Source organism: Agelaius tricolor, unplaced genomic scaffold (assembly GCF_023055355.1).
Source record: "Agelaius tricolor isolate 1412-34295 unplaced genomic scaffold, bAgeTri1.0.p SCAF_3, whole genome shotgun sequence".
Taxonomy (NCBI): Eukaryota; Metazoa; Chordata; class Aves; order Passeriformes; family Icteridae; genus Agelaius; species Agelaius tricolor.
The window spans coordinates 56,845,420-56,859,397 of record NW_027269263.1 but is presented as its reverse complement, the minus strand read 5'-3'; the positions used below and the strand labels follow the sequence as shown (position 1 = coordinate 56,859,397).

General features: G+C 45.7%; 1 protein-coding gene across 3 annotated transcripts in view; it reads left to right on the top strand.

Moving 5' to 3' along the window:
- Positions 1-1,199: 1,199 nt before the first annotated feature.
- LHFPL3 (LHFPL tetraspan subfamily member 3) overlaps positions 1,200-13,978 on the top strand; it is a 235,127-nt gene continuing 222,348 nt past the window's right edge. For all 3 annotated transcript variants that reach the window (XM_071423950.1, XM_071423952.1, XM_071423951.1), the window contains exon 1: positions 1,200-1,895. In XM_071423950.1, coding sequence (XP_071280051.1) covers positions 1,427-1,895 — 469 coding nt within the window. In that variant the 5' untranslated portion in view covers positions 1,200-1,426. The remainder of the gene's footprint in view (positions 1,896-13,978) is intronic.

Genomic DNA, 13,978 nt, shown 5'->3' with positions numbered 1-13,978 from the left:
GGTCCACACTGCCTGTGCTGCCTGTGTCTAAGCACACCCATCCATGTGTGCCAAGGGCAGTGCTCGCATGGCCTGGCTGCCCGGACACGGCTGCCTTTGTGCTCCCACCCCTCGGCCACAGCTTCTCAAGCTCTGACTGTCCCCGACAGGAGCGCGGCGGTCTGGAACTGGTAGCAGGTGCTGCCCTTTCCTAAACTCCTCTGCGGGAAACTTGGGAAGGGCTGGCGTTGCGCTCCATGGGGCTGCGCCTGGTTAGTGGCAGTCGTGGGGCAGAAATAAAACTTTGCTTGAAGCAGTTGAAAATTTAAGGAACGCCAGGAATCATTTACACGGGAGTCTCTCTCCCTCCTGCGAGCTCCAGCGTTTAAGTGAGCGCGGCCCCTGCCGGCCCCGCTCGGCAGCCGGAGCGCTCGCCCCGCCGAGCCTCCCGTCACTCCTGCTGCGAGCTCGGGCTCAGCGCACAGGTCGGGGACTGCAAATCCAAGTGTCACTGGCACAGGAATGATTATTACCAGATGCTAATTACTCGTTAATGTATGCTAATCACTGCTGCATGCCAGCGCGCTCCGAGCACCGAGTGCCAGGCGGAAAGCGCTCGGCTGGAGCGGAGCGGCTCCGCAGCCCCAGCCCCGCGCCGAGAGCCGGCACCGCGCCCCCGGCCGCGCTGCGCTCACACTGCGCTCTCCTCCGCGGCCGCCATCCCGCTCCCGAGGCGAGGAGCGGCCGCTGGTGATTCCGGACTCCCCCGAGCTCCAGGCTTTGCCTGGCGTAGGTTTCCTGCAGCCGGGAGACAGACAAGCACCGCCGCTCCCCCGCCGCAGGGGACCCGGCAGGTGCCGCCCCCGGCAGGGGAGGCGATGGTGATGTTCTGTGCGGGGACGGGAACACCAACACACACATTCTAAACTTTAAAACCCGCCGCCTGAACGTGTCTCCCATGAGAGGGGAGCGGGTCCCCTCGGCAGCCTCTGCCCCGGCCTGGAGAGGTGCCCGCGGGCCGAGGGGAGCCGCACACGGGGCTGGCCCGGGGAAGGGGTGCGGGCATCTCTCCCCCGCCTGCTGCCGCCGCCTCCCCTCGGGGCCGGCGCTGCCCGTGCCCGCGGTGGCTGCGCGGGAGCCGCGGCGGGCGGTGCGCGGGAGGCGCCCGGCGGCGGCGGAGGGCGGGCAGCGGGGCGGGCGGTGCGCGGGGCCGGCGGCGCTGCGCTGCGCCCCGATAGGCGGCGGCGGGCGGTGTCGGTGCTGCCGCCGCTGCCGCGGCTGCTGTGCTGGCGCGGAGCCGCTGAAGCCCGGCACAGGGGCTCGCCGGCTCTCGCACGCAGCGGCGGCGGCGGAGCGCGTCGCGTCGAGAGGAGCGAGCGGGGAGGAGGAGGAGGAGAAGGCGGAGGAGGAGGAGGAGGAAGGGGAGGGGGGCACCTTCTCGGAGAGGATGCCCGGAGCGGCTGCAGGGACGGCGGCTACTGGAGCAGGCTCGTCAGGAGCGGTAGCAGCGGGGATGCTCCCAGCTCAGGAGGCAGCCAAGATCTACCACACCAACTACGTGAGGAACTCGCGGGCCATCGGTGTGCTCTGGGCCATCTTCACCATCTGCTTTGCCATCGTCAACGTGGTGTGCTTCATCCAGCCGTACTGGATCGGGGACGGCGTGGATACCCCGCAGGCGGGCTACTTCGGGCTCTTCCACTACTGCATCGGCAACGGCTTCAGCCGGGAACTCACCTGCCGGGGCAGCTTCACGGACTTCTCCAGCCTGCCCTCGGGAGCCTTCAAAGCTGCGTCCTTCTTCATCGGGCTCTCGATGATGCTCATCATCGCCTGCATCGTCTGCTTCATCCTCTTCTTCTTCTGCAACACAGCCACCGTCTACAAGATCTGTGCCTGGATGCAGCTGACCTCGGGTGAGTGGAGGCAGCGGCCCCGGTGCTGGGGGGCTCCGCGCCGCTCTGTCCGGCACGGCCCGGCCCGGCCCGGCCCGGGGGGCACGGGCGGCTCTGCACAAACTTGCGGCGCCGGGGCGGGGAGCGGCGGGGGCGGGTGTCGGGGGCCGGGGGTGCCCCGGCGGGGCAGGCCGGGAGAGGATGCTCAGGGTGCCGCGACACATCGGCAGCGTCGCAGAGCGGTGCCCGTGCCTGCCCCGGGCCGCCCGACTGGGCGTGGGCCAAGCCGGGCTGAGCCCGCAGCTCCTCGCAGCGCTCCGAGGGCTGCCCGGGGATGCTGCCCGGGCTCGGCGTGGGACCGACCCGTGGGCAGCTCCGGCAGCTCCAGGGACCGCGGGCGGAGCGGGTGGGTGTCCTCCAGAGCGGGTCTGCTGTAAAGGTCAGGAGAAAATGGCAGTGGGGACAATTCGGGCTGGCGGCGGGGGGGGAAGGCAGCTGCCCGCCTGTTGAAGCTGAGTCCCGGCCCCACAGCTGCACCTGGCCGAGGCAGAGCCCACTCCGGCTCCGTGGGAGGGCTTGGCGAGGTCTCTTGCTGGTGAACTGGAAGGGCAGCTGAGGTCGTTGGATGTGGCATGCACGAGTTTTGGTTGGGGTCTGTTTCACTTGCCCACAAGGTTTATTTTCCACTATATGTTAGGAGTGTAGAGAAAAATAATTAATTTCAGTTGCTGATTTTGTTTCAGAAGATCTCCTGACTTCATTTGACTTTCCTCATCACATCCAGGGTCTCCCTGGGGAAAAGTATATGGTAGGAAAGAGGGAAAACACCAGGACATCCCTTTCTGCATTTCCAGCACAGCTTTCCCTCTGAGTTAGTGGAGAACTGGTTATTTCTGTGCAGCTGGGAGGGACTGTAGAATTAAGATAGTAATACAAGCAGTTTTAGCAAGACAGAAAATATTAATTCATCAATCATTTGGGGAAAAAGGGGGTTAAAATCAAAGCATACCTGTTACATGTCCTCCTGGTAAAACTTGAAATTGACAAGTTTTGGAATAAGGTCAGGAATAAGCTGTTAGGGAAACAGAGCAAAATGTCACCAAAATGGGCTCACAATCACTTTTTCAGTCCCCTTAACTGACCTACATTCATTTCAGTTTCTGAGCAAAAATTCTTTTGCGTTTTCTACTGAACATCTTCAGCATTATTCAGTTTGCCCTCTTGTCCATGAGGCTTGGTGGAATTCTCTGGTTTATATGAAAGATCTCTAACCATTTCTTTCTCCGATGATGTTTTTCTGTGTGCTATTATACATTTTTATGCTATTTCCTTCACTGAAGTTTCCTTGTAATTTCTTTCTGTATCACTTGGGGAGTGATCTGCAGTCACTTGAAGCTGGTAGGTTTTTTCCCAATTCCAGTGAGTTTAGTTTTGGGTTCATTATCTCTGCACTGGGAACCCCCTTTGATGCTCCTCTGTCCATTCTGACATGCATTCTGACATGGTCTGGTTAATTGTACACAGTCATGTCACTTGGCTCTGGGCATAGAAAACTGTTTCATCTTTGCACAACTGATGTCTCCTCTGCTCCATTAAGGACTTCTGCTTTCAGCTGTCTCCTCTTCTTATGGCTCTGCTGCTAAAAGGTGCCATGAATATTCACTGTTTTGATGCATTTCAGCATGTTTTTTTCATGTCCAGTATGCAGTAGGACAGCACAATTTCCAAATCCCTTGCACTTTCCAACATCAACATCTATGTTTGCACTACTTCATGCCCAGAGGTGCTAGTGAAAGCTAGATAAAATGAATCTGATTCCTTTACTGTGTTTCTGTACAGGTGAATAATAATGTTGAGAAACCACCATATGTGACTGATCTACTGGACTCCTGCATGTGTGCAGGTGTGACTGGAGATTTGTTTTCAGGCAAAGCAACACAGAATTTTTGTCATCTCCAAAGCTGGTAGATGCACTGCTGGCATTAAAAGTCAACAAAAGGAGGTGTATGCCAGCAGAAGAATCACTTCTCAGACTGCTTCCCTCCAAAATTAAAAGGGAATACATGCATAGCCAAGTGGTTGTTTGCTGTCTTTCCCAATTTGTACACGAATGCCCTGGAAGAACTAGAACAATGCTGGGTGTTGAAAGAACCTGACTTTATTTTTTGCTGAATGTTTTACCTTAATTCAATATTTACCTCACTGTTCATTTCTCTATTACTTTAAAAAGTTTCCTCAAAAACTACCAGAAAGTCCATATTGCTTTAGGTTGCATCCTTTGAAGAAAACAAAGGTGGTGGGACAGAAGGAAAACTTAGAGTAAAATGTGCAGGACAGGAATGTTATGATGTTTTTCTGAGCTATATGACCTACTTCTGTTATTAGTTTACTGTTTGGAAAGATAAGTAATAGATAATAGTAACCCTAAAATGCTTATCTCACAAAAAAGAATATAGTAATGTCATCTACATCTATATGCATATAGTTCTGTGTAGCACAGGAACAAAATTGAATCTAAAGTAGTGAAATAAAAGAGCACATGAATATAGCTTTGATTTTGCTTGCTATTATGTACTTTCATAGTGTTAGCATTCTGTTCAGTAATATAACACTTAAAATTGATGTAATTTAAATCTTGTTAGAATCAGGTTTCTGACATGGGATCATGGTTGGTTTAGGATTTCAAATGAAAGCTTAGGAACTGATTTCTTTACAAGAAAGATTTGGATCACAGTCTGTCCTGCATGAGTCATTATAAAATGTCAGCATGATATAGCTCTTGTTTTGAAAAGGTGTTTATTAAGTAAGAAAAAGATAAACAGTATCCTGGGCACATACACTTTCAGTCCTTGTTGCTGTCTAATCATGTCTGTGACTAGACAGGTCTATGACATGATAAAGAAGAAAAATCCTAAGGAAAAATGTACTTTCTGTGCGCACAGCCTAGATTAGATGGTCCTATGATTTAGCCAGGGCTTAGGCTGCCTTTTTTTGTTGCACATGCATGATGCTGTCAGGGTACACTTGATACTTTGAGAGCCAGTGTTGGCAGCCTCGTTCTCCATCCCCTAACCTGCTCTTCAGCAATTGCAAAATCATAGGAACAAGCAGTATGCACTCACCTAGTTTGAGCAGCTGCATGGTCACAAACTCTTGAAGTCATTAGGAATTAGGTAATACTGTTCTTGGTTATTCTACACCTAATGTACACAGGAAACCTCACAAATAAAGATAACTCTTGAGATTTATTCCTTTACAGGTTAAGTAAATCAAGCACTTCTGTTCTGTCACTGTGATTTTTTTTTTCACTATATTTGTCATTACTTTTTTCATTTACTAGGATGTTTCAAGTTATAAGAAAGAAAAAGTAAGGAAAGCAGAAGAAAGGCATAGAAGTGTCCCATGGACAAGAAGGATGAAACCAATATATAGGTTTTTGAAGAGATTCCTGAGTTTATGCCCATAGTAAGAGGACCATGGAACAAAACATCAAAGCTCTGTACTTTGGGAAACCACAGTCCAGTGATCTTTGACAGTGGTCTGTAACATGGCCCACGAAAGCATCAGAGCAGTTAAAGCTCATTTTGCCCTCTGTATTTTTGGTTCTCCATCATTCATACTCAGGGACTTCCTCAAATAGATCTTGGCATTTAAAAGCTCTTGCTGGATTTTGTTTTTTGAGACCTGTGTAAACTTTTAGCATTTACAGTGCCACAGAGGAAGGAGTTCCACAGCTTGATACATATTGTGTGAAGATTCAATGATTTTTTGTGTTTTAAATCTTGTGCCTGCCCATTTCATTTGATCCTCTCAGCTCATGCATTGGAAGAGGCTGTGAACAGGGAACTTGGAGACACATTCCCTGTCCTGGCTCTGATTACACCTTTGCTGTATCCCCTCAGTTCCCTGGTTTGGAGACCTTTGGCTTCTTAGTCCTTAGTTGTTAGGTTGTAGTGAACTTGTGATGATCCCAGCTGCCCTGGCTATAGATATTTCCTGTCTACTCTCTCTTTTCAGAGTCTGTGGGACCAGACCTACACACAATATTCAAGACAGACAAACCAGCCATTCATATAGTGACTAAATAATATTCTCTCTTTTGTTCTTTGTTCCTTTCCTAGTAATTAGTAATACCCATTTTTTTCCCTGTTAGTGAACAGTGGGCTGATGTTTTCACACAACTGCCTATTATAAATCCAAAATCTCAGTCCTGAAGTGGTAAAAATCACCTTGGGGCACATAATTTTGTGTAGTTAGTTTTTTTCCCCTTAAAGAAATTACTTCATATTTATCTACACTGACTTTAATTTGACTTTTATTGTCTAGTCACACAGTATTGTGAAGTCTTTCTTCACAGTCAGCCCTAACCATAGCTACCCTGAATGAGTATCAGCAGCTAACTTTGTCACCTCACCATTTATCCTGTTTTCCAGCTCATTTATAAATAAACGAGTAGCTCCCAAGTTCCAGCACAGATCCCTGCAGGATTCCACCATTGACCTCTCTCCACCTGAAAAATTGACAGTAGTGTCCTACCATCTGTTTCCAATTATTTATCCTTGCAAGGGCATTTATTTTTATCCTCTGGGAGTCTAGGTTTTTTAAGACTTATGAATGATAGATTCATCAATTGTCTTTTGGAAATCCAAGTAAACATTTTCAATTAAAACCATGGTATGCATTAATTTTTACTTTTACTTTGGAGAACTTTAGTAGTTTTGTGAAAAATTACTTAGGATAGGTGTATTGGTCCTACCTTACTTCCTTTCATCACACAAATATGTCATGTTTGTACACATGCTGACATACACTGTTGGGTTTTTTTGGAATTCTACTGATTTATACAGGTGTTGGTCTTTCTGTTGTTCCCCAGGTTTTCCCTGGACTTGTTTAAACAGGTTTTTTAAACTGGTTTCCTATCACTCAACTGCCAAATCTTTGAGGCCAAAACAGCCATAATGAAGAGGTTATTACATGCCACAGTGAAAAGTTTGTTTAAAACACCGAATTGTTTCAGAATGAAAAGGAGAAATTCTTCATTGCAACTGTGCTGTTTGCCTTTGTGCTTGAAATCAGTCTGCAGGACCAGGTGACTTTTATGTAAGAGTCTTAAAAGGCTTGACCTTGATGCTCTTGGAGCCTTTGTTACTGCTGTTTGACAGATCTTGGTATAGGGGTAAATTCCAGAGGGCTAGGAAAAAACCCAGCCTTGCACCAGTGTTTGAACAGGGTATCTCTTGGAGTCAGACAAAGATCTTATTCATGGCCTCAGTACCCTTAAGAATTTGTTGAGAGAGTAATTTACATTTATGGCTCCTGAACTTTGCAGGTGGCATCAAAATTATTTATTTAATAAATGATAGTTATTTGTCTAACAAATTATAGTAAAGATAGCAAATTGCACAGACTGATTTGGATGTCATAATAACATGGGCTTATTTCTCAACCTGTATTTTAATACACCAAATGCAGTGTAAGATTTCTCAGAATCAGAATCATGGAACCACAGAACCACAGAATGGAGTGGGCTGGAAGGCACCTTAAAGATCATCCAGTTCCAACTCCCCTGCCATAAGCAGGGACACCTTCCACTAGATCAGCTTGCTCAGAGCCCCATTCAGCCTGGCCTTGAACACTCCCAAGGGATGGGGCATCCAGAGCCTCCCTGGGCAGCCTGTTCCAGTGTTTCACCACCCTCACAGTAAAATATTTCTTCCCAATATCTAATCTAAACCCACTTCTTAGTTTCAGCTTGAATCCATTTCCCTTTGTTCTGTCACTGTGTTCCCCTGTAAATAGTTCCTTGCCATCTTTCTTGTAGGCTCCCTTTAGCACTGGAAGTCCACAATTAGGTCACCCCAAAGCCTTCCAGGCTGAACAATCCCAGTTCTCTGAACTTTTCTTTCACCTTTCCATCCCTCTAATCACCTTCATGGCCCTTCTCTGGACTCACTGCAAAAGATTCATGTCCTTCCTGTGCTGGGGACCCCAGAGCTGGATGCAGCACCACAGGTGGGGTCTCAGCAGAGCAGAGAAGAGGAACAGAATCCAATTTAGAGAGAAGGATGTTGTGGGGGACCATGTCAAAGGCATTACAGAAGTCCAGATAAGTGACACCCATAGCCCTTCCCTTGTCCACTGGTGTAGTCACCCCCTCATAGAAGTCCCCTGGATTGCCCAGGCAGGACTGGCACTTGGTGAAGCAGCAATGGCTGTTCCAAATCACCTCCCTGTCCTTCATGTGCCTTGGACAACTTCTAGGAGGATGTGTTCCATGATCTTCCCAGGCACTGAGGCTGACAGGTTGGTAGTTCACAGGGTCCTCCTTTCTACCCTTTTTAAGATGGGTGCAATATTTCCCATTTTCCAGTCACCTGGGCCTTCACCTGACTCCTGTGACTTCTCAGGTATCAGGGAGAGTGGCTTGGCAACTACACCAGCCAGTTCCCTCAGGACTCTGGCATGCATCTCATCAGTTCCCATGGAATCATGTATGTTCAGGCTAGTGGTCATGAACCTGGTCTGTACTTGCAGTCAGAAGCATTTTGCAGCCCCAGTCCCCATCCTGCGGTCCATGTGCTCAAGAGGTGTGGGAGGAAAGGTTGCATTGAAGGCAGAGTCAAAAAAAAATTGTTGAGTACCTCAGCCTTCTCCTTGTCAATTGTTACCAGTTTTCCAGCATTTCTTATGGTACATCTTCTTTGACCTTTCTTTTCTGGTTAATACACCTGTAGAAGCACTCCTTCTTACTCTGCATCCATTGCTAGGTTCAGTTCCTGCTTCAAAAAATGTAGGAGGCATCCTACTGATGGGAGAATTATGAAAGTATGTTATTTAGAAGAAATAATTATTTAGAAGAGAAAACAGTTATTTAGAAGAGAAATTGCAGATTGTGTAGATGGACATGTGCATGTGAGCTCTCACTGCAGTGAAAACGTCCAGTGATGTCCCTAAATGTGCATGCAAAAAATGGACTCCTTTGCCTGCAGTGGTTCCCATGCCTGTTCTGTCTAGGTCAAATATCTTTTAAGACACCCTTTCAAGTATAAAGTAGAAAGGATATCAGAACTGATTTAAATAAGTGAAAGAAGAAGAGCTAAAAGGATGAATTTTCTTGCTATTCAAAAGAAGATTAAAAATTGACAGATGATGGCATATGAGGACCTACAGGGGAAGATTTCAAGTCATGCAGTGCTCTTTAGTTTGACAAATGTGTTTGGAAGCTGGAGTTACACAAATTTGCATTAGCCATGAGGTATGTACATTTGTAACCTCTTAGTTGCATTTTTCCTTGGTTAATTGTTTTACTAACTCACCAGCAGCAAAGGGCCTTACCAACAATGCAGTCAGCTTTTGTTGCTACTACATACCCCCCACATGTAAACTGGGGAGGCAAAAGGGACAGGAAGACAAGTCCAGGAATATTGATCAGGTTTTTGAGCTTGAGTTTCATCACTGATGCTGATTTTGATTAAAGTGTTAACACTCCCACGGCACCTGCAGGGTGAGGTGACTGAAGTTATTTAGTGGTCTCTGAACAGTAGTGGATGTTGGACCATCAAGGAGAAAATGATGAAAAATCAGAGTTTTTGAAGGCTCTGATCATAGTATGATGAGTATTGCCTCTGCATTTTGGGGAAATGGGCTGCTGGAGCTATGCAGGCAGGCAGGGAGCAGGGAAAGAGCCAAGTGCTCTCCTTGCCCACAAAGGGACTGTCTCATCAAGCCTATGAGGACATCTCATGCAAGGGAGCCTGGTGCATGTGCTTCTTTTTCCCAGAGAAGAAATCATGCTGCCAGTTTGATTTTCTGTACATTCTGCTCCAGAGGAGAGTTTCCCAGTGGGTTTAAAAGAGATCCCTAGAACCTCCTTCATCCTTGCCTAGGAATGCCCTATGGTAGCCTGTGCTCTGCTGCTGTCACACTGGCTGTGATGGGTACTGCCTTTGGGAGCTGCTTGTCCTAGTGTGAGTCAGAAGGCTGGCTGGGGAGGTCATGAAAATTACCTGAAGGTTTTAGTGGGAAGTTTTGGGTGAAGTGAGTAATGGGGCTGTGCAGCTTTTTTGGTTTCTTTACACTGAAGTAAACATTTTCATATGCTTCATGTTTGGCTGTAAACATGAAAGTGAAAGGTGTATCACATGGAAATGAGGGAGAAATGCTGTGCCCAGTGTCTTGTCTCTAAGCAATTTCTTGCCCCAAATACCCTGTGCCCACAGTACCCAAAGTTCTCTCGTGCATCCCATGGTGTTATGTCTTTGGTGGCTAAACTCTCCAGCTCCTCACAGGCTCCCTGTCCCTGTACCTGACAAAGGCACAGCATGTGCTCTACCTGGCAGAAAGCTGTTTTCTGTTGGTTTGATGTCCTCAAGTTGTTATCTAGATTTGTTAAAGGAAAAACTACCCCTGTCTTTCCACTGGTGGGAAATTGGAAATTTTTTTCTGCTTTCAGCTTCTTCACAAAACTTGCAGGAATTTAGTGTTTTGAAGGCTTGTAGCATCAGTCAAATTTGGTTTAAATTGGTCATGAGGCTCGAAATCAAACAGCCACATCTGTCTTGATCCCAGAGGAAACTTGTCTAAAATGTATCATGTAAGAAGTGAATATCTTTTATTTGTATGAGTGATTTGAGATTTTGGTAGCAAAACTTGTTTTTTGAAGGATAAAGGTGTTTAGGGAATGGAGAAGAGATATTTTCTTTTGGTTTAGAGTGTAATAAAAATTTCAGCATCTTATAACTCTCCCAATTGCCTTTTATGAACATCCTGGGGGCTGTGGTCCACTGTTTGAAAAACAGTAAGATAATACAATAGAAAATGCATAAAGTTATCCAGGCTATTTGAGGATGAATTTATAAAGTTATCCATTTGAGGATGAATGCCATTTCACTGGGAAAAAGTGTATGTGTGAGGGAATAAAGAAGGGGAGAAAGAAACTGGGAAAGATTTTAAAAGAGGAGAATATTACCTATCGAAATGTGGGGAGCTGAGAACTTGGATATGGTTCGGAAAGAGAAATGGGAGTGGGGTTTTGGAAAGAGGCTGGTGTCAGAGCAGCTCTATTTTCTTGCACCTGAAGGGACATCACTGGCAGAGGATACAGCTGCTGTCGAGTTCTTTCAGGGATTCCTTCTAAAAGTTTAATGAAGAAAATTGCTATCTGCCAAAATGAAGCCAGGAAGAGGGAAACATAGGGATATTGTCAGCAGTAAAAAGGCATGGAAGAAAAGAAGGCTAGATTACAAACATGAAGGTTATTTTACCTTCCGTGAAAAGAGCACTGTGGTATAAACAGCATTAGCTTTGATCTTGCAAACATAAAGACAGCAAACATATCAGAACAGAAAATCTGTGGTATGATCAGGTGGTGTGGACTCAATATTTGAAAACTAACAAGATCCAGCTATGAGGAATGGGAGGGTCACAATATCGAGGCATTACAAAGGAAAACATAAAAAACATTTTTGCTCAAAAAATGGTGAAAGAAAAAAAAAGACATGAACAAGGCTATAGCCTGGAAAATCTGCAGAATTTGATAACATTGGTTGCTATCAGCATTGTTAAAATTGCAGTGGCAGCAGCATGACAGTGAATAGCTAGATTATGCATTACTGTGTGGAACAGTGTGCAGCTCCCAATTACTAAGCGAGAATTATGGCTGGAATCCTTAAAAAAGGCAATATAATGGACTCCAAGATCTGTCTATTCTAAGAAAGATATTATCCAGCTTCACATTGGCATTCAGAGATGCAGAAGACTTGAAACAAGCTGGCCTCAGAATGAGAAGGTCATACTTACCGGGGGAAAAGGTTCTTTTATTTTCTCCTTGAGAAGCCAGATGCAAATTTATGAATTTCATTGATTTTAAAAGGTAGCTGATGGCGTCTGTGGAGAGCCTCTTTGACACAAGCACATCATGTGCTATTTCAGAGAATATTATTCAATCAAGTAATTGAGAGTGCATCAGAAGGAGAAAGCTACGGAATAAACGGTTTGAAATAAATTATTACAAACAGTTGATGAGTTGTCATGCATTCCACTTTCTTCATTTTTCTGGTTATATTTCAAAAGCAAAAGTTCATAGAGAAGAAAACTAGACATGCTGTACTTGCAAGGTCAAAGACAGATATTCTGAGTTCAGAGGTTCAGAAAATGCTATTTGTGAAACCTTGGGAGGTTCTTTTGTTTACTTCTAGAAGTCAAAAGTCAAGTGTCTTACTTTGCAGAAGTTGACTGAATAAGGTGAGTGATCTCATGCAATTACCATGGCCAGAATGAGTCTTGTCCTGCTGTGCTAGACTGTACCTCTGCAACCTGCTATGGGTTTTTGGTCACGGTGAACCTTGTGTGCAGCAGAAGCATGAATAAAACAGGACAGGTCCCTTTAGATCAGGGAAGATTTTAGCAATGTCTCTCCCTCCAGTCTGACCTTTTGCCTGTTCCTCTGGCTGTGGAAGGTGAACGCTCCTCAGCTCCATGGAGTTTCTTGATGGGGTAAGAGCCTTGGAGAGCTTTGTTTTACCCAGATGGAACAGCTTGTAAGCCTGAAACCCTGACATAAATGATCCTGTGCCTCTTGGAGAGACATTTCTGTGCTGACCCATCTCAGCTTGCCAGGGCCCAACAGAGAGAAGTGGTTGCTGTGCCTGTACCCACAAATTAGTGGGGTACAGAGTCCCCCTCTGCTGCAGAGTCAGCTGGCACACTGGCCAGTGCCCACACTATTCCATTTTTTACCTTCTAAAACTGGGTCACTAGACTCACTCTGTTGGGAACCATTCCTGGCATGTCCTAACTTGCAAACTGTGCCCTGGCAATGTTTTGGAAGATTGTTAGATGAAACAGACTAAAAACACTCCTGTGACACATGCTGAGGGACAATTCTAACAATTTATTAGCATCAAGTCAAGTTTCAATGCCTGGGAATGCTTCCTGGTACTGCTTCATTTATCTGTGTAGACATAACCAATGTGTAGCCAAGTCTTAATATGAGAAGCTCAAGAATTAACTGTGCAGGAAAGTTAAGGTAACATGGAATTTTTTTCCTTTAATTTGAACAAATTTGTAACTGCGACTCAACAAATGATTCTGGATTAAAAATTTACATGAAATATAGTTATCTTTGAAAGTAGACTTAGTAATCACCTTGAAAAAGACAGATGTTTGTAACCTTTGGCAAGAGGAAGAAGTGATCAACAATGTAGAAGAAACCATAAAAAAAAGGTTTTCACTTAGAGACAGTTGAAGAATGTTGCCCATGAGCCTAAAAATTATAAATGAGACTTCTCTCTGATGTAGACTGAGTGTTTCAAAATCAGATTTCCCACAGGTATCTTCAGCTTGGCTAATACATCTTTGAACACTATAAAACTGTTCTGCATTGAGTGCATACACTTAAGGGACATTCAGTGCAATTTCACAAAGAGTTAATTCAAAGTTTTAAGATTAATTTCATGAGGGAAGTATTAGACTTTCCATGAAAATAAAATTATTCATCCTTGCAGATTTATGTTCCTCTAAAGAAAGTTAATTATTACTTGGTTGCTGTATCTTAGTATTTAGCCTTCCTATTACTGGTGAAGTTATTTTAGACCATCATTAAAATAAAAAGGTTGAAATTACAATGCATGGTCATTATGCTAGAAAAATACAGTCCCAAACATTCCAAATATGCAGATGTCTTACCAACACCAGTCTCTTGTGTGGGAAAGGCTGTGCAGCTCGGGGTGGGGAGCAGTGGAGACACTCACAGGCCATCAGGTCACAGCCCTGAGTGACCTGCACCCTGCTGGAGTAGGGACCTCCAGTGGTGCCTTCCAGCATCACCCAGTCCGTGATTCTGTGAGGGAAGAGGGGATGGCAATGGGATGGCAATGGGATGCTGCTCTGGACAGGACATCCATGGCCCTGGCATGTACTTTGTGAAGTATTTCCAGCTGACTCAGGGCAATGCTGACATAATTAAGGATGCATTGTGATATTTCATGTGGGATTCTGGACACTGATGTGCAGTTCTGAATGAGTAGCTTCAAAAAGGAAAACCAGTGAGTGGTGACATGTCTTGGAAAAAGAAAACTAGGAAAGCTTGGTTACTTTAATGTGGA